The sequence below is a fragment of the Spermophilus citellus genome (assembly GCF_964194105.1).
Source record: "Spermophilus citellus genome assembly, chromosome: 10".
Taxonomy (NCBI): Eukaryota; Metazoa; Chordata; class Mammalia; order Rodentia; family Sciuridae; genus Spermophilus; species Spermophilus citellus.
This window is the reverse complement of record NC_138197.1, coordinates 117924377-117939725: the sequence shown is the minus strand read 5'-3', so window position 1 is coordinate 117939725 and position 15349 is coordinate 117924377. Positions and strand designations below refer to the sequence as shown.

Sequence of the window (15349 nt, the reverse complement as noted above, 5' to 3'; positions counted from 1 at the left end):
ACTGTTGTTCTCAAGCCAATGTTGGGAATTTCAATGCCTTTATTACTTGGTAAGAAGGTACACTTAGCACTGAGTATAACCCTGAGTTATATGGAATTCTCCTTCAGGAAGAAGAGTCATTGAAGACACAATTGGCATACTTTACTGATAGCAAACATACTGGGAGGCAACTAAAAGATACATTTGCAGATTCACTCCGATATGTAAATAAAATTTTAAACAGCAAGTTTGGATTCACATCTCGGAAAGTCCCTGCACATATGCCTCACATGATTGACCGAATTGTTATGCAAGAACTGCAGGATATGTAAGTCTTACTTGTGTTTGAGTTATTTGCCTATGTTTAGAGCTAAAGATACTTGAAATTTGCCTGTTCACTGTGCAAAATTTTTAGCTCTGATATTGTGTGACTGATATTTTTTTTTAAAGAGAGAGAGAGAGAGAGAGAGAGAGAGAGAGAGAGAGAGAATTTTTTAATATTTATTTTTTAGTTATCGGCGGACACAACATCTTTGTTTGTATGTGGTGCTGAGGATCGAACCCGGGCCGCAGGCATGCCAGACGAGCACGCTACCGCTTGAGCCACATCCCCAGCCCTGTGACTGATATTTTTAAGGATATTATCTAAATAAGAAGAAAGAAAAAGATTCTATGTTCACAGATATTAGCTACCATATATATTTTTATAATCCAAAGCTCACTATATGTTATATTTGGACAGGTTCCCTGAAGAATTTGACAAGACGTCGTTTCACAAAGTGCGTCATTCGGAGGACATGCAATTTGCCTTCTCTTATTTTTATTATCTCATGAGTGCAGTTCAGCCACTGAATATATCACAAGTCTTTGATGAAGTTGATACAGACCAATCTGGTGTCCTATCTGACAGAGAAATCCGAACACTGGCTACCAGAATTCATGATCTTCCTTTAAGTTTACAGGTCTTGTATTGTTTTAGTCTAAACTTTGTGACATTTTAAATGGAAATTATAATTCTGATAATCTTTTTTTCTGCTCTATATTTTGATTTAATTCAAGTAAAAGTAATTCTTAACATTTAATGAGGATTTTGTAATTTATTGATTTGAGGTGCCAGAATTAAAACCACATTTGAAGTTCATATTTCATGAGATTACTTTCTGTAGGTTTGTATTAGGGATTATCTTCTCCTTATTTGGGGAAGAACTGGAGATTAGATACCTTCTAAGATTCTTGTAACAAATTCATTTAGGGCCTTTAGGCATAGATGACCCATGATCTCAACCAGACTCCTCCATTAGGGCATCCTGTAGCCCAGGAGTAGGAGACTTACTAATGGAGAATTATAAGACATCTCCTGTCATGACCCCTGTACCATCTTGTATAAAATGTGTGCCTCAGGCCAGTATGTTCCACTTGGAGATGAGGATGAAATATTTGTTCTTGCATTCTCATTCTGCTCTTTCTTAGCTTGTCTTTATGCCTAAGAATTAGATTTAAACTGCCTTGTAAGGATAGTATTTAGGTCATTTTTTTATAGAGACTTTTACATGACTTTTGTTTTTTAAATCCTAATCTTTACTTATAATGTATATAACAAGTTTATATTTTTATTTTGCTTTTTTAGGATTTGACAGGTCTTGAACATATGTTAATAAATTGCTCAAAAACACTACCTGCTAATGTCACTCAGCTAAACCACATTCCCCCAACTCAGGAAGCATACTATGACCCCAATCTGGTAAGTGGCCTGAGTTTCTCTTATGTACACTTATATCAGGTGTTATTTACAACATTTTTGTAAAGCACATCAAGAAATAGAGGCAGGCTCTGTTTAATTAAGTATCTGGAATAAAGTAGTAGTGCATATAATCCAGAATTATTTATATCTTGCTTTGGAATCTCTCCTTCCCCATGAGGATTTAAGCTGATATATTCAGATCAGTTGCATAAATTCCATAAACAGACGTCCTCGACAGCATATAGGATGGCAGCATGTAGCCTGAGAGCATTGTCATTGGTCAGGGGGAACAATCCAGGGGTTAAATATCAGCCAGAAAAATAGCAATTGAATGGACCAGTGCTGGCACTTTCTCAGTCTTGACCAGTGAATGGTTTGCACATACACACTAGAAGGCCACCTGGTTGAAGTAATTGGAGGACTGTTGATTGTAAGACACACTTCAGAGAAGTTAAAAAAGGGGGAAAAATGTGTATCTTAGAATTGATGAACGGGAATAATACAGACATTGACAAATTGTTTATAGTTAATTTTTACTAATTTATGGAAAAATGCTTACAATATAAAATTCAGTGGGGAAAGTGCTTAGTACCATATACACAGTATGATTAGAATTATGAAAATCTTCCAAATACCCTGCCCTGCCTCAACAAACATAAACATATATACCCCTAAAAGTAACAGAAATGACAATAGGTTAAATCACAGGTAGATTTTAATGTCCTTTTCTTCTATGAGTATTTTCTATAATGAATAGCTTTTGCTTTCATAAATAAAATAAATTGTAACTTTTATTTTTTTTTTAATTTTTTTTTCAGATTTTTTTTATTGGTTGTTCACAACATTACAAAGCTCTTGACATATCATATAAATTGTTATTTTTAAAAAATTTACAGTCTTGGCAAGTCTTCAAGTCACATATAAGTTATTATTAAGTACAGATCAGACACTTGTAAAAACTATAGAGAAGAGTTATAAAATCAGTTAAAAATTTTATTCCTTAAAGAAAACTGTTCATTTAGCATTCGGTGTGCCTGTCAGGAGTTGTTTCTCATGCACATGTTCAGAGAGCCCAATGGAAACTCACTCACAAGGAGGAGTAGTGTGATGAGTGACAGCCACTGATGAGAGAGGTGGAACAGCAGCTGTGGAGGCACGTAGACCAAGCATAAGTACTAACAATCATGCACACATAGGTCAGGCTAGCATGCGACTTGGGCAGCTGTACAGATTTGTGCTAATTAAAAGCCAATTCTCTAAGTATTCTAAAACTTTAAACTACAGAGTCAGTGAGGTCAAGATCAATAGAGCAAGACTTATCGTCAGCCACAAAGGAATTCACTCTAGTAAGGTCAGCAGATGGGAACCAGCAGGTAGAGAATGAGAGTAGTTCTGGGTGTGGGTTTGCAGTAGGCCTCCGGCACAGCTGATCAGCACTCAGGCTGGTGAGAGGATAGCAGCTCCTTGGTGTGCTTCAGGGTTTCTTCTGGATGTTTGACATAATCTAGAAGGATAAAATAGTTAAATCTTGTGAAAAAAAATGTAAACTCTACAGACTGTTTTATAAATGTTAGTAATTGTTTGCTAGTGTGTTCTCAATCATGAAAATGGTATATATGTCATCATGGTGTAGGTTATTTTGCTACCTCTGGAGAGAATAAAATCAATGTCTTAGAAATTAAATTTCACATTCTCAGTTACAAAACTTTTAAAACAATAACACTTTTCTGTTTTCTGAAAACAAAACTCTAAACTGTAACCTAGTACAGTTAACTCTGAATCAGAGAAGTCAGTAACCTAGTTTAAAGAAACACACATTTGTGTATTTGTCAAGATAACTAAATTTTTATCTATTATTAGGGATCTGGGTGCACTATTTCTCTTTGAGAGAGAAAGTAGGCATCTGGGTGCTCCAAGCTACCCTTTCTTTTCCTTTATCTTTCTTGTGGGCACCCCTCAGTGTGGTTAAGATAGAAGAGATGGAAAGAGGAAAGGCTGTGGGACTCCGAAACTGCTTTCCCTTGGCCTTTCTTCTTAACCTGATCCTCTTTGGTCTTCAGTTTTTTGGGGGTGATTGAGTCATATCTTAAACAGTTTACATGCGTGAGCCTCAAGACTAAATTATAATCATTAGCAAAGCAGCCTTACTTAATTTTTGGCCACTCACTTGCCTCAGAATACACAGCCCGTTTTATTTTTCCCATCCTTTCATTTGTGTTTCTTTCTGTCACTGTTTTTTGTTTAGTTTTGTTTTTGTTTGTGGTGCTGGGAATTAAACCCAGGGCCTTATGCAGGCGGGGCAAGCACAAGTACCACTGAGCCATATTCCCAACATTTCCACTTCTTTCTCTTGTAAAACTTGTAGTCAGACTTTACCATTACCAGATACTGGAACTTGTAGAAATGTGCTCTTCTCTAAGGAAAGATTATAAGCACCTAGAAAATAGACATTCGTCTTGCCTCTTGGTGGCCAAAGTGGGAGATTATTGAGAGATTTCAATTTTCCTTTGAAATGTATACATCTTTTTTCATTTGCAGAATATTATTTTGTTTGCCAAATTTCTGGCATGAAATTTAGAATCAGAAAATATCCTTTGAGAGCCAAAAATTAAGTAAGGCTGCTTTACTAATGATTATAATTTGGTCTTGAGGCTCATGCATGTAAACTGTTTAAGACATAAATAATTAGTTACACTGGCAGCATTAATTAACATTACTTCAGTGAACTCATCCAAGGCATAGGCTTCATTACTATAATTAACAGATTACATGCAGGATAAAGAAAGTATTTTCTAATTAGAGTAAAAAATCACTAAGTTTGTTTGCGAGTATCATATAGACTAGTTCTCTCTGATTATAGAACTATAATCACATTATACTTCTACGTTATAGCTACAGGTTATAACTTCTAAACATCAATTTATTTTGGATTAGAAATTGTCTTTTTGAAAACATCAAGATTTTTAAACACAATATAGTGTAATGCATATTAAAATAAAATTTTATTTGCAAAAACAGCTGATTAACAAGCAGGCTTGTAACATACCAACATGATTTTTTTAAATATTCCATGAAAATATTCATTTCAGTGAATATAAGGTACCCCTTACATTTTGCACCTTAGGTGAGTGTCTGCTCACCTCATCCTATCTCATCCCTAATACAACATCTGACCTACTTGTATTTCCTCACAGCCACCGGTCACTAAAAATCTAGTAACCAATTGTAAACCAGTAACTGACAAAATCCACAAAGCATATAAGGACAAAAACAAATATAGGTGAGTAGTGCATATATTTTCTCTTTGCTTAGTTTAATACTAATTTCAAAGGTCTGACATTTTCATAATTTTTTTTCTATATTTTTTTCTTTTCAGCATTCTTTTAAAATTTATGTAAGATTGTTTTCTTTAGTAATATTGAAGGTCCAGTCATTCTGTGGATTCTGAGTCTGCTAACGTTTTAAAAAATGCTCTTTTTATTGAAATTTTGTTTTTCATATTCACATAAATATTTAGCCTCTTTAAATATGTTTTGATAATCAGGTTTGAAATAATGGGAGAAGAAGAGATTGCTTTCAAAATGATTCGTACCAATGTTTCTCATGTGGTTGGCCAGTTGGATGACATAAGAAAAAACCCCAGGTACTGATTTTCTTTAAATTATTTTTAATTATGCAAATAAACCTGACCAAAGGGCAACAGGACCAGAGAGAAGAGATTAATTTATTTCAGTTCTGGGCAGAAAGGCCTAATGGCGGAATTAGTGTTTCAAGCTGGGGCTTAACTGAGAGGTGTGAGTGGCAAATTGAGATGGGACACCATGTGGAGGGGTCAGCCTGGACTCCTAGGAGTGGGAAACATGAGTTGTCAGTGAGATTGAAGGGCAGGCCTCTGGTATCCCCAGAATTATTAAAAGGGCGCCTCCAGAGCAGTTGTTTGGGTGGTTAGGTTTATGTTCACAATTCAAAGTGAAGTTCAGATGAACTTCCAAGGACAAAGAAATGCTACCATAAATTTTATGTGAAAATTAATACGATAAACTTCAACCATTCTTTGAGATGAATACATTTTGAGGTTTGCATAAGCTTTGAAATTCAGCCTGACCCTAGCTGTTGTTTTGATGAGTTTATAAAAATTAGTTGAAATTTGCCTGCCATTCATTTGTCATGACCAGTGGGCAGCATCTGAGCCAGAGTGCTACAAACCTGCTGGGTTTTTATCACATTGCCCAGAGGACCATCCTCACTGCTTCATGCATACATTTTGAAATAAAGTTCCAGAGAAACAAAAGCCATTTCAGGAGGATAGTGGAATTCCAGTGCATCTGAAGAGTGGAGGTAGCTGACGCCCTCCCACATGGGGCCACCGTGATCTTACGGGATTGTATATCAGTTGGCTATGGCTTCATCTCCCAAGAAACAGGGGGGATTGACTTCAGTCTTCCCAGTAGTTATTTAGTCCAGCATCATTCAGCTCTCTGTGGACCAGTCATCTGATAAATAACTGAGCTTTTCTTTGGGGATCAACATTTATTGACTAGTACTGACCATAACAAGTAAAGCAGTTTTTAACCATGAGGAAAACATCTGTTAAAATTTTCATTTTTTGAGTTGTTTGTTTTCACTTTGGGGTGAGTGGGGAGACCTTGGCATATAAAATAAACACTTTTCATTTTAGAGTTTTGTTTTTTTGCAGTGCTGGGAATGGAACCCAGGGCCTCTTACATGATAGGCAGGCCCTCTACTACTGAGCTACATCCCAGCCCTACTTCTGAGTCTTTTAAATGTCTTTGAAAGTATTCAGTCTTGCCTCCTTTAAATTGGAATTTTAATTATGAATGACCAGAGATGTATAATTTCTAGACATTGTAAAATGATGATATTTATTTTAGAAATCCCATTCTTCTTCAGGAGGGAAAGGAGAAAGATATTGGAATTTTGAGAAAATTAAAAATATCTTCAGTGTTTATTTTGTGTCTTTAGTAACCCAAGAAACTATTGATATTTCTCCAAAATATTTCTCCCAAGCGCACCACAAGCCATACGATTAATAAATACCCAGCTGCAAGTCTCTTTGTGTATGCTGTACGTTCCTTCACTTGGGATGCACTGCTCTACTTCTTAAAAATTAATTTTAGTCTTTAGAATCCATTTTGATTGGGATATAGAATTCCCCCTATTCGTCTCTTAGACACTAGTGATTCATAGTACTGATATGAAAATTTACCGTTTTGAACTATAGCCTGTACTTTTGTGTCTCTGTGCTAGTTTGGAAATGGTTGGGTGAAAGAAACTATAGCCATCTCTGTGGCACTTAAAGGTATAGGGATTTAGTTAAAAGACGGCAAGCCAGCCGTCCTTGACAGTGGTTGTCAGACCTAGCTCCTCCAGTGTTTCTGAACATGTAATTTTTAATTCTTTGTTTTGTTTTATTTTTATGAGGGCTCACTTTAAGACAGGCATGGAAAATCAGTGTTCAAACTGACTTGAACTTAAGGATATGCCTATGCCTTTAACAGAGTCTAGGGTAGGCAGGGTCCAGCCCTCAGCTCTGCTTTGGCTTCTTAGCTCTGCTACCTCCTGCTGTACTGGTGGCTTCATCTGTAGACCACAAGACTAGACCATGACCACACATCCAAAAACTTCAACAGTGACGAACACGCCCTCTAATAGTTAGCCTTTATCCAATTTACCAGTTGCCTCCAGATGCCCCTGATAGCTGCCATTTGTCTCTGTGTGTTTTAAATCTAGGATATAATCAAGGCTTTTGATATAGCTCTCGAATATCCCTTGATTTAAAGAAATCCCCCAAATTAGGGAATGCATGGTTAGAGTGAACTTTCAACAAGAATTATTTTATATTTGCTCATTTCATCTAAACCAACTCACCTCATCACCACCTCTGAATAATTTTAAGTAAATCTCATTGTATCATTTTATTAATACATTCTCTAGTATATATGTCTAAACTATAAAGATTCTTTAAAATATAATTGCAATAACCATTTCACTATAAAAAATCAGTAGTGATTTCTTAAGGTCAGCCAGCTGTCAGTGTACACCTTTCTCCACTGTCATTTCATAAGTATTTATAGTGTTTTTATGTTTGTTAAAGTGGTATCAGATAAACTCATTGCAGCTAAATCTGTAGATTTTCCCTTCATTTCTTTTTTCTAAACTACTATATGTGGGGAGCGGGTATATGAAGAGGTCTGATTCTGTGTTCTGTAAATTTCCTACACTGTGCTTTTCTAATCAGTTCTTAGTTGTTTAGCATGTTTTTATATACCCTGAATTTTCTATGAATTGTTAGTTAGATCTGAAGCCTTTATTAAAAATTTCATTAAATCTACTTCAAAAGTGTCATTGGACCAACCTTTTTTTTTTTTCTTTTCTTTTTTGATACTGGATATTTAAGCCGGGGTACCTTACCACTGAGCAACACCCAGCCCTCTGAGATAGGGCTAAGTTGCTGAGACTAGCCTCAAAGTTGTGATCACCCTCCCTCCCAAGTAGTGGGATTATAAGTATTTGCCACTGTGCCCAGACCCACTATTTTAATGGTCCCTTGACATAGTGACTTTTATCTTGAAGAGAACTTGAAAGGGGAAGCACCACTTTAATCTGCATTTTGCAGACTACAGCTAGCATATTACAGCTTGGTAATTAGTTTAAAAATTAATTTAAAAATGTCCAACTCATAGACTCTGTAGCTATAAGGCATGGTGTCTATCTTAGTTATCTATATGACCATTTATAATATAACCGTCGCTTAGAAAACTTGGCTTTAGGTACTTAATAATTTTTTTCTTAGCTGCTAACAGAATATTCCAGTCATTATGCACTAATAGAAATCATAAATTTACTACTATAGCCAGAAAACAGATAATCTTTAAGATTATCTACCTCAGTTCTCTTATTTCACAGATGAGGGATTTCTGGAGGAAATTTTTACAGAACATTACTTCCCCAGAGTCATCAGAAGATGTACCAATTTGGAACATAAGTCCATTTAAAATACATTAAGAGCCAGGCATTGTGGCAACTATAATTCCAGCAATTGGAGGCTGAAGAGAAGGATCACAAGTTGGAGGTCAGCCTGTAGTGAGACCTGTCTCAAAATAAAATAGAAAGGGCTGGGGACATAGCTCAGTGGTAGAGCACTTTTCTACCTGTGCATGGCCCTGGGTTCATTGTCCAATAATAAATGAATGAATGAATGAATGAATGAATGAATGAATGAATGAATGACGTTTGGAATCCACATTGTTTAGTTTGTCAGCTCAGGATCAAGTTCATGATGACCATTAACTCTGGCTCTCTATTATTTCAGGAAGTTTGTTTGCCTAAATGACAACATTGATCACAATCATAAAGATGCCCAGACAGTGAAGGCCGTTCTCAGGGACTTCTATGAATCCATGTTTCCCATACCTTCCCAATTTGAGCTGCCAAGAGAATACCGAAACCGTTTCCTTCATATGCATGAGCTGCAGGAATGGTAAAATCTCATTTTTCATATAAAAGTGTGTGTGTGCATATCTTTATCTTAAATAAGAGAAATTTCTTTTATATATTATTTGCTGTGTAATTTTTTTTGTGTGTGAAAATACAGTTATAGGGGGCTGGAGATATAGCTCAGTGGTAGAATGCTTACCTAGCAAGCACAAGGTCCTGGGTTCCCTAGCACTGCAAAAAAGAAAATACAGTTATAGTTTTTATTGTGTTTAATATTTGAAAAACATTTAATATCACTTCAAGGGATTGAAAAAACTAGGTGGCTGAGTTTTTCCAGTGTAATTAGAACTTCGCTTATTTATTCAACGGTTTGCTGATCAACATAGGAGTGGAAAGAAATTTTGTTTAGCACACAATGAGAGGCACATGAAGTCATTGTGGGCCAAACTGGAGGGTCTGTCTTTAGGAAAATGGAATTGGGCTAAGTCCTGAAGGCACTCTCAGATAATGGTGGGAAGGTGTCTACAAGCCAAAGGTTAAAGAAGAAAATGATGAGGGTGGTGTGGCTGCCAGGCTGACTCAGCTGGATTCATATGCTGGAAAAGGTGGGACAGAAACCTGGAGAAGAATTAGGAGCCCATTTGGTTAAGTGTTTAGAAATTATCTGATAAAGTTGTGAAGGGATGAAAACCAGGGAAGACAAGCATCAATGACAGTTTTTTTCTTTTTTTTTCCAATTGAAATGAAAGTCATGTAACCCACACCTCACCATTTCTAAGAGCATGATTCGGTAGCATTTAGGTCATGTATAATATTGTATAACATCTCCCTAGTTTTAAAACTTTTTCATTACTCCCAAAGAATTCCCCATGCCCATCAAGCAGTTCCTCCCCATTGCCTTTACTCTCAGCCCCCGGTAACTCTTAGTCTGCCTTTTCTCTAAGTATGGGTTTGCCAGCTCTGGATGTTTTTTTTTGTTTTTTTTTTTGTAGAATGAGGCTGGAGCTAGGGAAGGCCTGATTCAGGAAATCATTGTTTTCAGAGCTTCCAGTGGAAATTATGATCCAGGATAGACTGTTAACAGCAGAGAGTCCAGAGAGTAGGCGAGAATCAAGAAAGAAAATGCGGGAGTGTTAGAGGGCCTGAGGAGAAAAGGCAGCCATCAAAAAAGATACTTGAAGCACTCCTAACTGTCTAGGGAAAGTGCAAGTCACACTGATGTGGGCGTTGTTTTTGCTTTCTGCTATGCTTGATTTTTCAGTCTTATTTTTCATTAGTTATCTGCTGTGGGAATCATCATTACCTACATTGAGTGCTAAGTAACAACACTGTTTTGAAAGCTTTCTGTCCATGTTTTCACTTAACTTTTCCATCGACTGTGTCTTTGTAACTCTTGTCCTCAAGGGATCTGGAGCATGGAGCTAGGATATGGCCTACACAAGGCATCTTGGCTTATGACTAGGGTGCCCATGTGGGAACCTGGGCAGCCCACTTCCCAGAGCCTGGCCCAGCACCTGCCAGGCCTTGTTCCCCCATATCAATACCACAGTCTGACCACGTCAGAGTAGTGCACGTGCACTGAAGTACTTGCTGTGTACTAGACACAGCAATGAAAGGTACTGTTGAGTGATGCTCAATTGAAATAGCTGGCAACTAGCAGGTCCTGCCTGACTTTTCACCGTCTGCACATCCCATTGTATTCCAAAGTCACTTTGTACATTTCCTTCTCTTTTATCTTTTATTCTCTTACACTACCACCATTTAAATAGAAGGATAATTTTATCTTTTAATTTAGGAAGATTTTTGACCCTTTGCCTGCCTCCCTGTGCCAAGCACTTAGAATATAAAGACAAAAGGCATAGAGCTTGGAGGTCCCCACAGTCTATCCAGGGATCCAGACACCAGGAACGTGGCTAACTTAGTGAACTGAGTGTGGCTGTGGGGTTCACTGCTGTTGGCATATGAAGGAGGGAACAGCTGATTGTGCTGGGGGAAGGTAACATTTTTTACCTGGTTTTGAATTATCCAAATGACTTTTCCAGGTAGGGAAGAGCACTTCTAGTAGAAGAAACGGCATATGTTAAAGAAAAAGAGCGATTTTTGGAAACCCATATCTATATTAGATCTTTTTCTTTGTTAGAGTTAGGATAAACGGAACAGTTGGCAGGTGCACTGCTGATATAGGTATATTTTTATTTTTCATAAGGAGTTGTTACTGAATCATGGATCTTGTTCCCCAGAGGTGACAAGGAATAGCTTCTCATTATTTTCATCTTTAGCTCAGTGGAGGAAGCTCTTTAGATGGTCCTAAGTGTTAACTCTCTAAATCTAGGCTGTGACTAAATTTACCTTCAGGGGCCCAACTGAATCAGGAAATTGTGAGCCGAAGAGTCCTCTGAGACGACTCTTTGATTCTGTGTTGTGCCAGTAACACAAGTCAAGTGTGGATGTTCTTGTCATCCTCTGATTTAGGGCACTGGTTGCTCATCCCGTTCACTTCTGTGTCATCCCTCACTCTGACCCACCAACCCAACTCTTCTTTCTGGAAACAGTTGTCCCTTTTCTCTTTCCTTTCATGAGTCTCCTGTCATTTTTCATCCTATTCCCACAAAATGCCTGACTCCTTTCTGGGGTCAGCACTTCTGCACTGTACAGCAATCTCTGATGTTTGCCTCTCCTGCTTGACCGTGGATCCTTTTTAGGGATACAGGTAGTATCTTGCTGGTTTCTGGTTCCTTCCCAGCACACAGTAGGTTCTCAGTGATGATTGATTGCTGGGGCAACACATTAGCTGCCTTATAGCCAGTGCTTCTTAGCTCTTTAAAGAACACATGGATTCTGAATGGCACTGTTGACACTGGAGTTGACTGAGCTGGTTGTGATCCTGGTAGCAGATGTAGGAAAGGAGGAAGAAGAACTGTGGAGGGGAGAGTGTGAGACTTAAGGTAGAGTCTTCCACTCCAACAACAGTGGTAAATGAGAACCTGAAACTCAGAACAGAGGCCTGAGGATAATTATTAGCTTATCTTCCAAACCTTATGTTAAACATTTTAAATTATTTTTCATAACAAATTATTCATTATTTCCAAATTACAGGTGAGAAATCTGTGTTGTGCTGCTTGTCTTTGTCCCCAACATTCTGTTATCTCTGGGACCACTTGATTCTATCTTCAGAATGTCCCTTCCACTGCTATTTCTTTGAATGTCTCTTCTCACTGACCAGGGCCAGCCTTTCCTTCTTTTTTCATGCCTGGACTAACACTAGACTGTGTGGCTTGGTTATCCACTTATCCTTTAAATGGTGACCAGTTTTACTCCAGTTGTGTCACACGCCTCTGTCCCCTGCCATCCCATCCACTTTCCCACTGGTTTTATATACAGACCCTACTGCAGGGTTTCCCAGAGTGGCCAGCTCCTACCCACCCTCCTTCCTGCAGCTCAGCTGTCCTCCAGGCCTCAGCTGCAACTCTGCCCTCTGCCAGACTCTTCCCCTGTCCCCTCCAAAGCTGAAGGAAATGTACCATCTCAGCGGAGCGGTCCTCCTTTCTCTGAGTTTTTCCTCAAGATTTTGCTTTTGCTGATGTGTCTCTTTGTCTATATGTTGTGGCCATAATGGCTCTTAAGGTTTCTAAATATTTTTGCACTGGTACTTCATATTGTTCCTCTCTCTGTACCTCAGAAATTTTTTTTAACAAGTGATGAAGTGAATATGAACAAATAAAAGTGAATTAAAGAGTGATTTTGTTTAAATACCACAATTTTCTTTTGAAGTCTTCTCTCCTGCCTGGATAATTTCTAGTAATCTAGTACAGTGTTTTATACCACAGTAACTAATCTGAACTCATGTTGGAACTATATGTTGTGTTAACATTTTTAGCCTTGCCTGTAAACAATGTTTTTGCTTTTCACAGCATTGTTTTGTAAAGATAGTATATAAATTACTTTTAACTAATGACAGCGAAGCCATATACAGAAGTACATATTTTCTTTCTTTTGTCTGAACAGGAGGGCATATCGAGATAAGTTGAAGTTTTGGACCCATTGTGTACTAGCTACTTTGATTATATTTACTGTGTTCTCGTTTTTTGCTGAACAGGTAAGTTTTATATATTTTACATAGGTGTTAGTATTTCTTGGTACATTATTATCTGAGTCTTCTAGAAAATAATATAAATTCACAACTAGAACATTTTAAATTCTGTTAGCTTATAGCACATATGCCAATATGTGAAATATATTTTATAACATTTAGGCAGTCAGTATAAGAGATTTTTATTCATATATCTTCTAAATCTTACCTGTCTTCTTCTTGCCTGACTCTTAGTGGATTAACTTGTACACTTTGAGCTAAAACTGAAAAACTCTACTTAATTTTAACCCAAAACCTGCCTAGAATCCTTGTCTGATGCTAGTTTTTATGGGTCTCTGATTTTCTTTCTTTCTCTTTTAACTTTCCTGAAACAGCCTCAGCATCTTCTCTCCAGATACCCCCTGGGTGTGTGTGCCCTGCACACGGGTAGTACACCTCCCACTTCAGTGAATTCCTGGGTTCCCCTATCCCCGCCCCCTCTGCTGTTTTAGTCCCTTACCATTAGGCTCACCTCTGCGCCCACTCTCAGCTTCCTTGATGTGAAGGTCCTGAAGACGTAGGGATGAAAAGAGAGGGTTAAGAGAATCCTCATTAGGCTGCAGGTATGAAATGCCCTGAAGAAAAAAGATTGAAAGAGAAGAACGGCAACTGAGGTGACCTAACTTGTGTGGGGCAAACAGCCCCACCTCAGCCTCTGGTCAAGGTGACTATTGAGTGACCTTTTCTAGTTGTCATTCAAAGGAGATGTACACCAGGTTTACTTGCACTAAGAGAAAAGAGGTGCCTAAAAATTGAGAGCTTTAGAATAAACACTGAGCTTCCTGCCACTGATGGAAGGAAATTCAGAAAATGGAGATCGGACAGGTAAGTAGGATGGCAATTTGATACTTATCTTCAGGTTCGCATATTTTGTTCCTGATATTTTTGTTGCCATTGTTCCTGGCAGGTAAAAATCTTACCAAAAAAAAAAAAAAAAAAAAAAAAACTCAGAAAGACTACTTACTTTTAGAATAGGAGTCCATTGAGAGATTTATGAGTCTAAACTGTCCAAGGATAGGGAAAAAGAGGGACTAGCTGGGCTGAAAGGAGCCACTGGGGGGCAGTGGAAGAAAACAGGAAGGTCAGCCTTTCCTGGGTCCTTTATAGGAGCAGAAAACAATGGACAGAATGAAAGAAGTAGGAGGGAGAAAGGAAAGGAAAGCCTCTAGTTACCCTGCTTTCCAGCTACTTGAATCAAGCTCTTGTTCCCTGCCTTCCTACCACCAAGAGGAACAAACCAGTCGATACCACCTCTTCCTCTGCTCAAATCCCATGCATCAACTAAACCACAGTGGTACATGCCCCTGCTCCAGCTTCCCAAGGAAGCAGTAACTGGATCTCCTTGGCAGGAGAGAGGGAGGCAAAGCACACAAGAGGGATCCCAAATGGAAACCATAAGAACATGGTTTGCCCCCCCCCCCCCATAAGGGCTAGGTTTTATTTTTAATTTTTATTTTAATTTAGTTTTATTTTTCATTGATTCTTTTTAGTTATACATGACAGTAGAATTCACTTTGATATAATTATACAAGCATGGAGTATATCCTATTCTAATTAGGAACCCATTCTTGTGGATGATCATTGAAACTTTTATAGTGTTGGTGACATTTTTTATTTCAATGATAGCATGGGTAACTGTGTTCATAAGGAAAAATGTATTATTTATCCCAATTCTAAGCTACTAATTTACAAAAGAATTTTTATATTACAATCCTTTCATAAATTAGGTACTTTGTTTTCAAATGATTTTTGCTAAGTATAGAAAAAACTGTCAGTAGGGTTTTTAATATAGATGTATTTTAAAAATTCTGTCTTACAACTGCAGTCATATTAAAACCCAGAGAGTGTCTTACTGGTTACCTAGAGTCCATTCCCTTTGGTGGAAAGACTTGACAAACAGAAATCTTGAAAATAAATGTCTGGTAATAGGTATACAAAAATCTATAGTTATGGGTTTTAGAAAAATGAAGTGTGGGCCCAAATAATTTTAATCCTCTTGGGTCTGTTTCTGGACATAAACCTAGGCATATTGATCCTACAAA

At 37.7% G+C, this 15349-nt stretch overlaps 1 protein-coding gene across 3 annotated transcripts in view; it reads left to right on the top strand.

The window, feature by feature from the left end:
• The window catches only part of GNPTAB (N-acetylglucosamine-1-phosphate transferase subunits alpha and beta), an 80896-nt gene that overhangs the window by 63064 nt on the left and 2483 nt on the right, over positions 1 to 15349 (top strand). For 2 of the 3 annotated variants that reach the window (XM_081309313.1, XM_081309312.1), the window contains 7 exons: positions 108 to 307; positions 722 to 941; positions 1607 to 1720; positions 4915 to 5000; positions 5265 to 5363; positions 9054 to 9221; positions 13184 to 13274. In XM_081309313.1, the coding sequence (XP_081165439.1) occupies positions 108 to 307; positions 722 to 941; positions 1607 to 1720; positions 4915 to 5000; positions 5265 to 5363; positions 9054 to 9221; positions 13184 to 13274 (978 nt within the window). Of the gene's footprint in view, positions 1 to 107; positions 308 to 721; positions 942 to 1606; positions 1721 to 4914; positions 5001 to 5264; positions 5364 to 9053; positions 9222 to 13183; positions 13275 to 13642; positions 14133 to 15349 lie in introns of all 3 variants that reach the window. The other variant, XR_014023959.1, reaches the window with a different exon arrangement.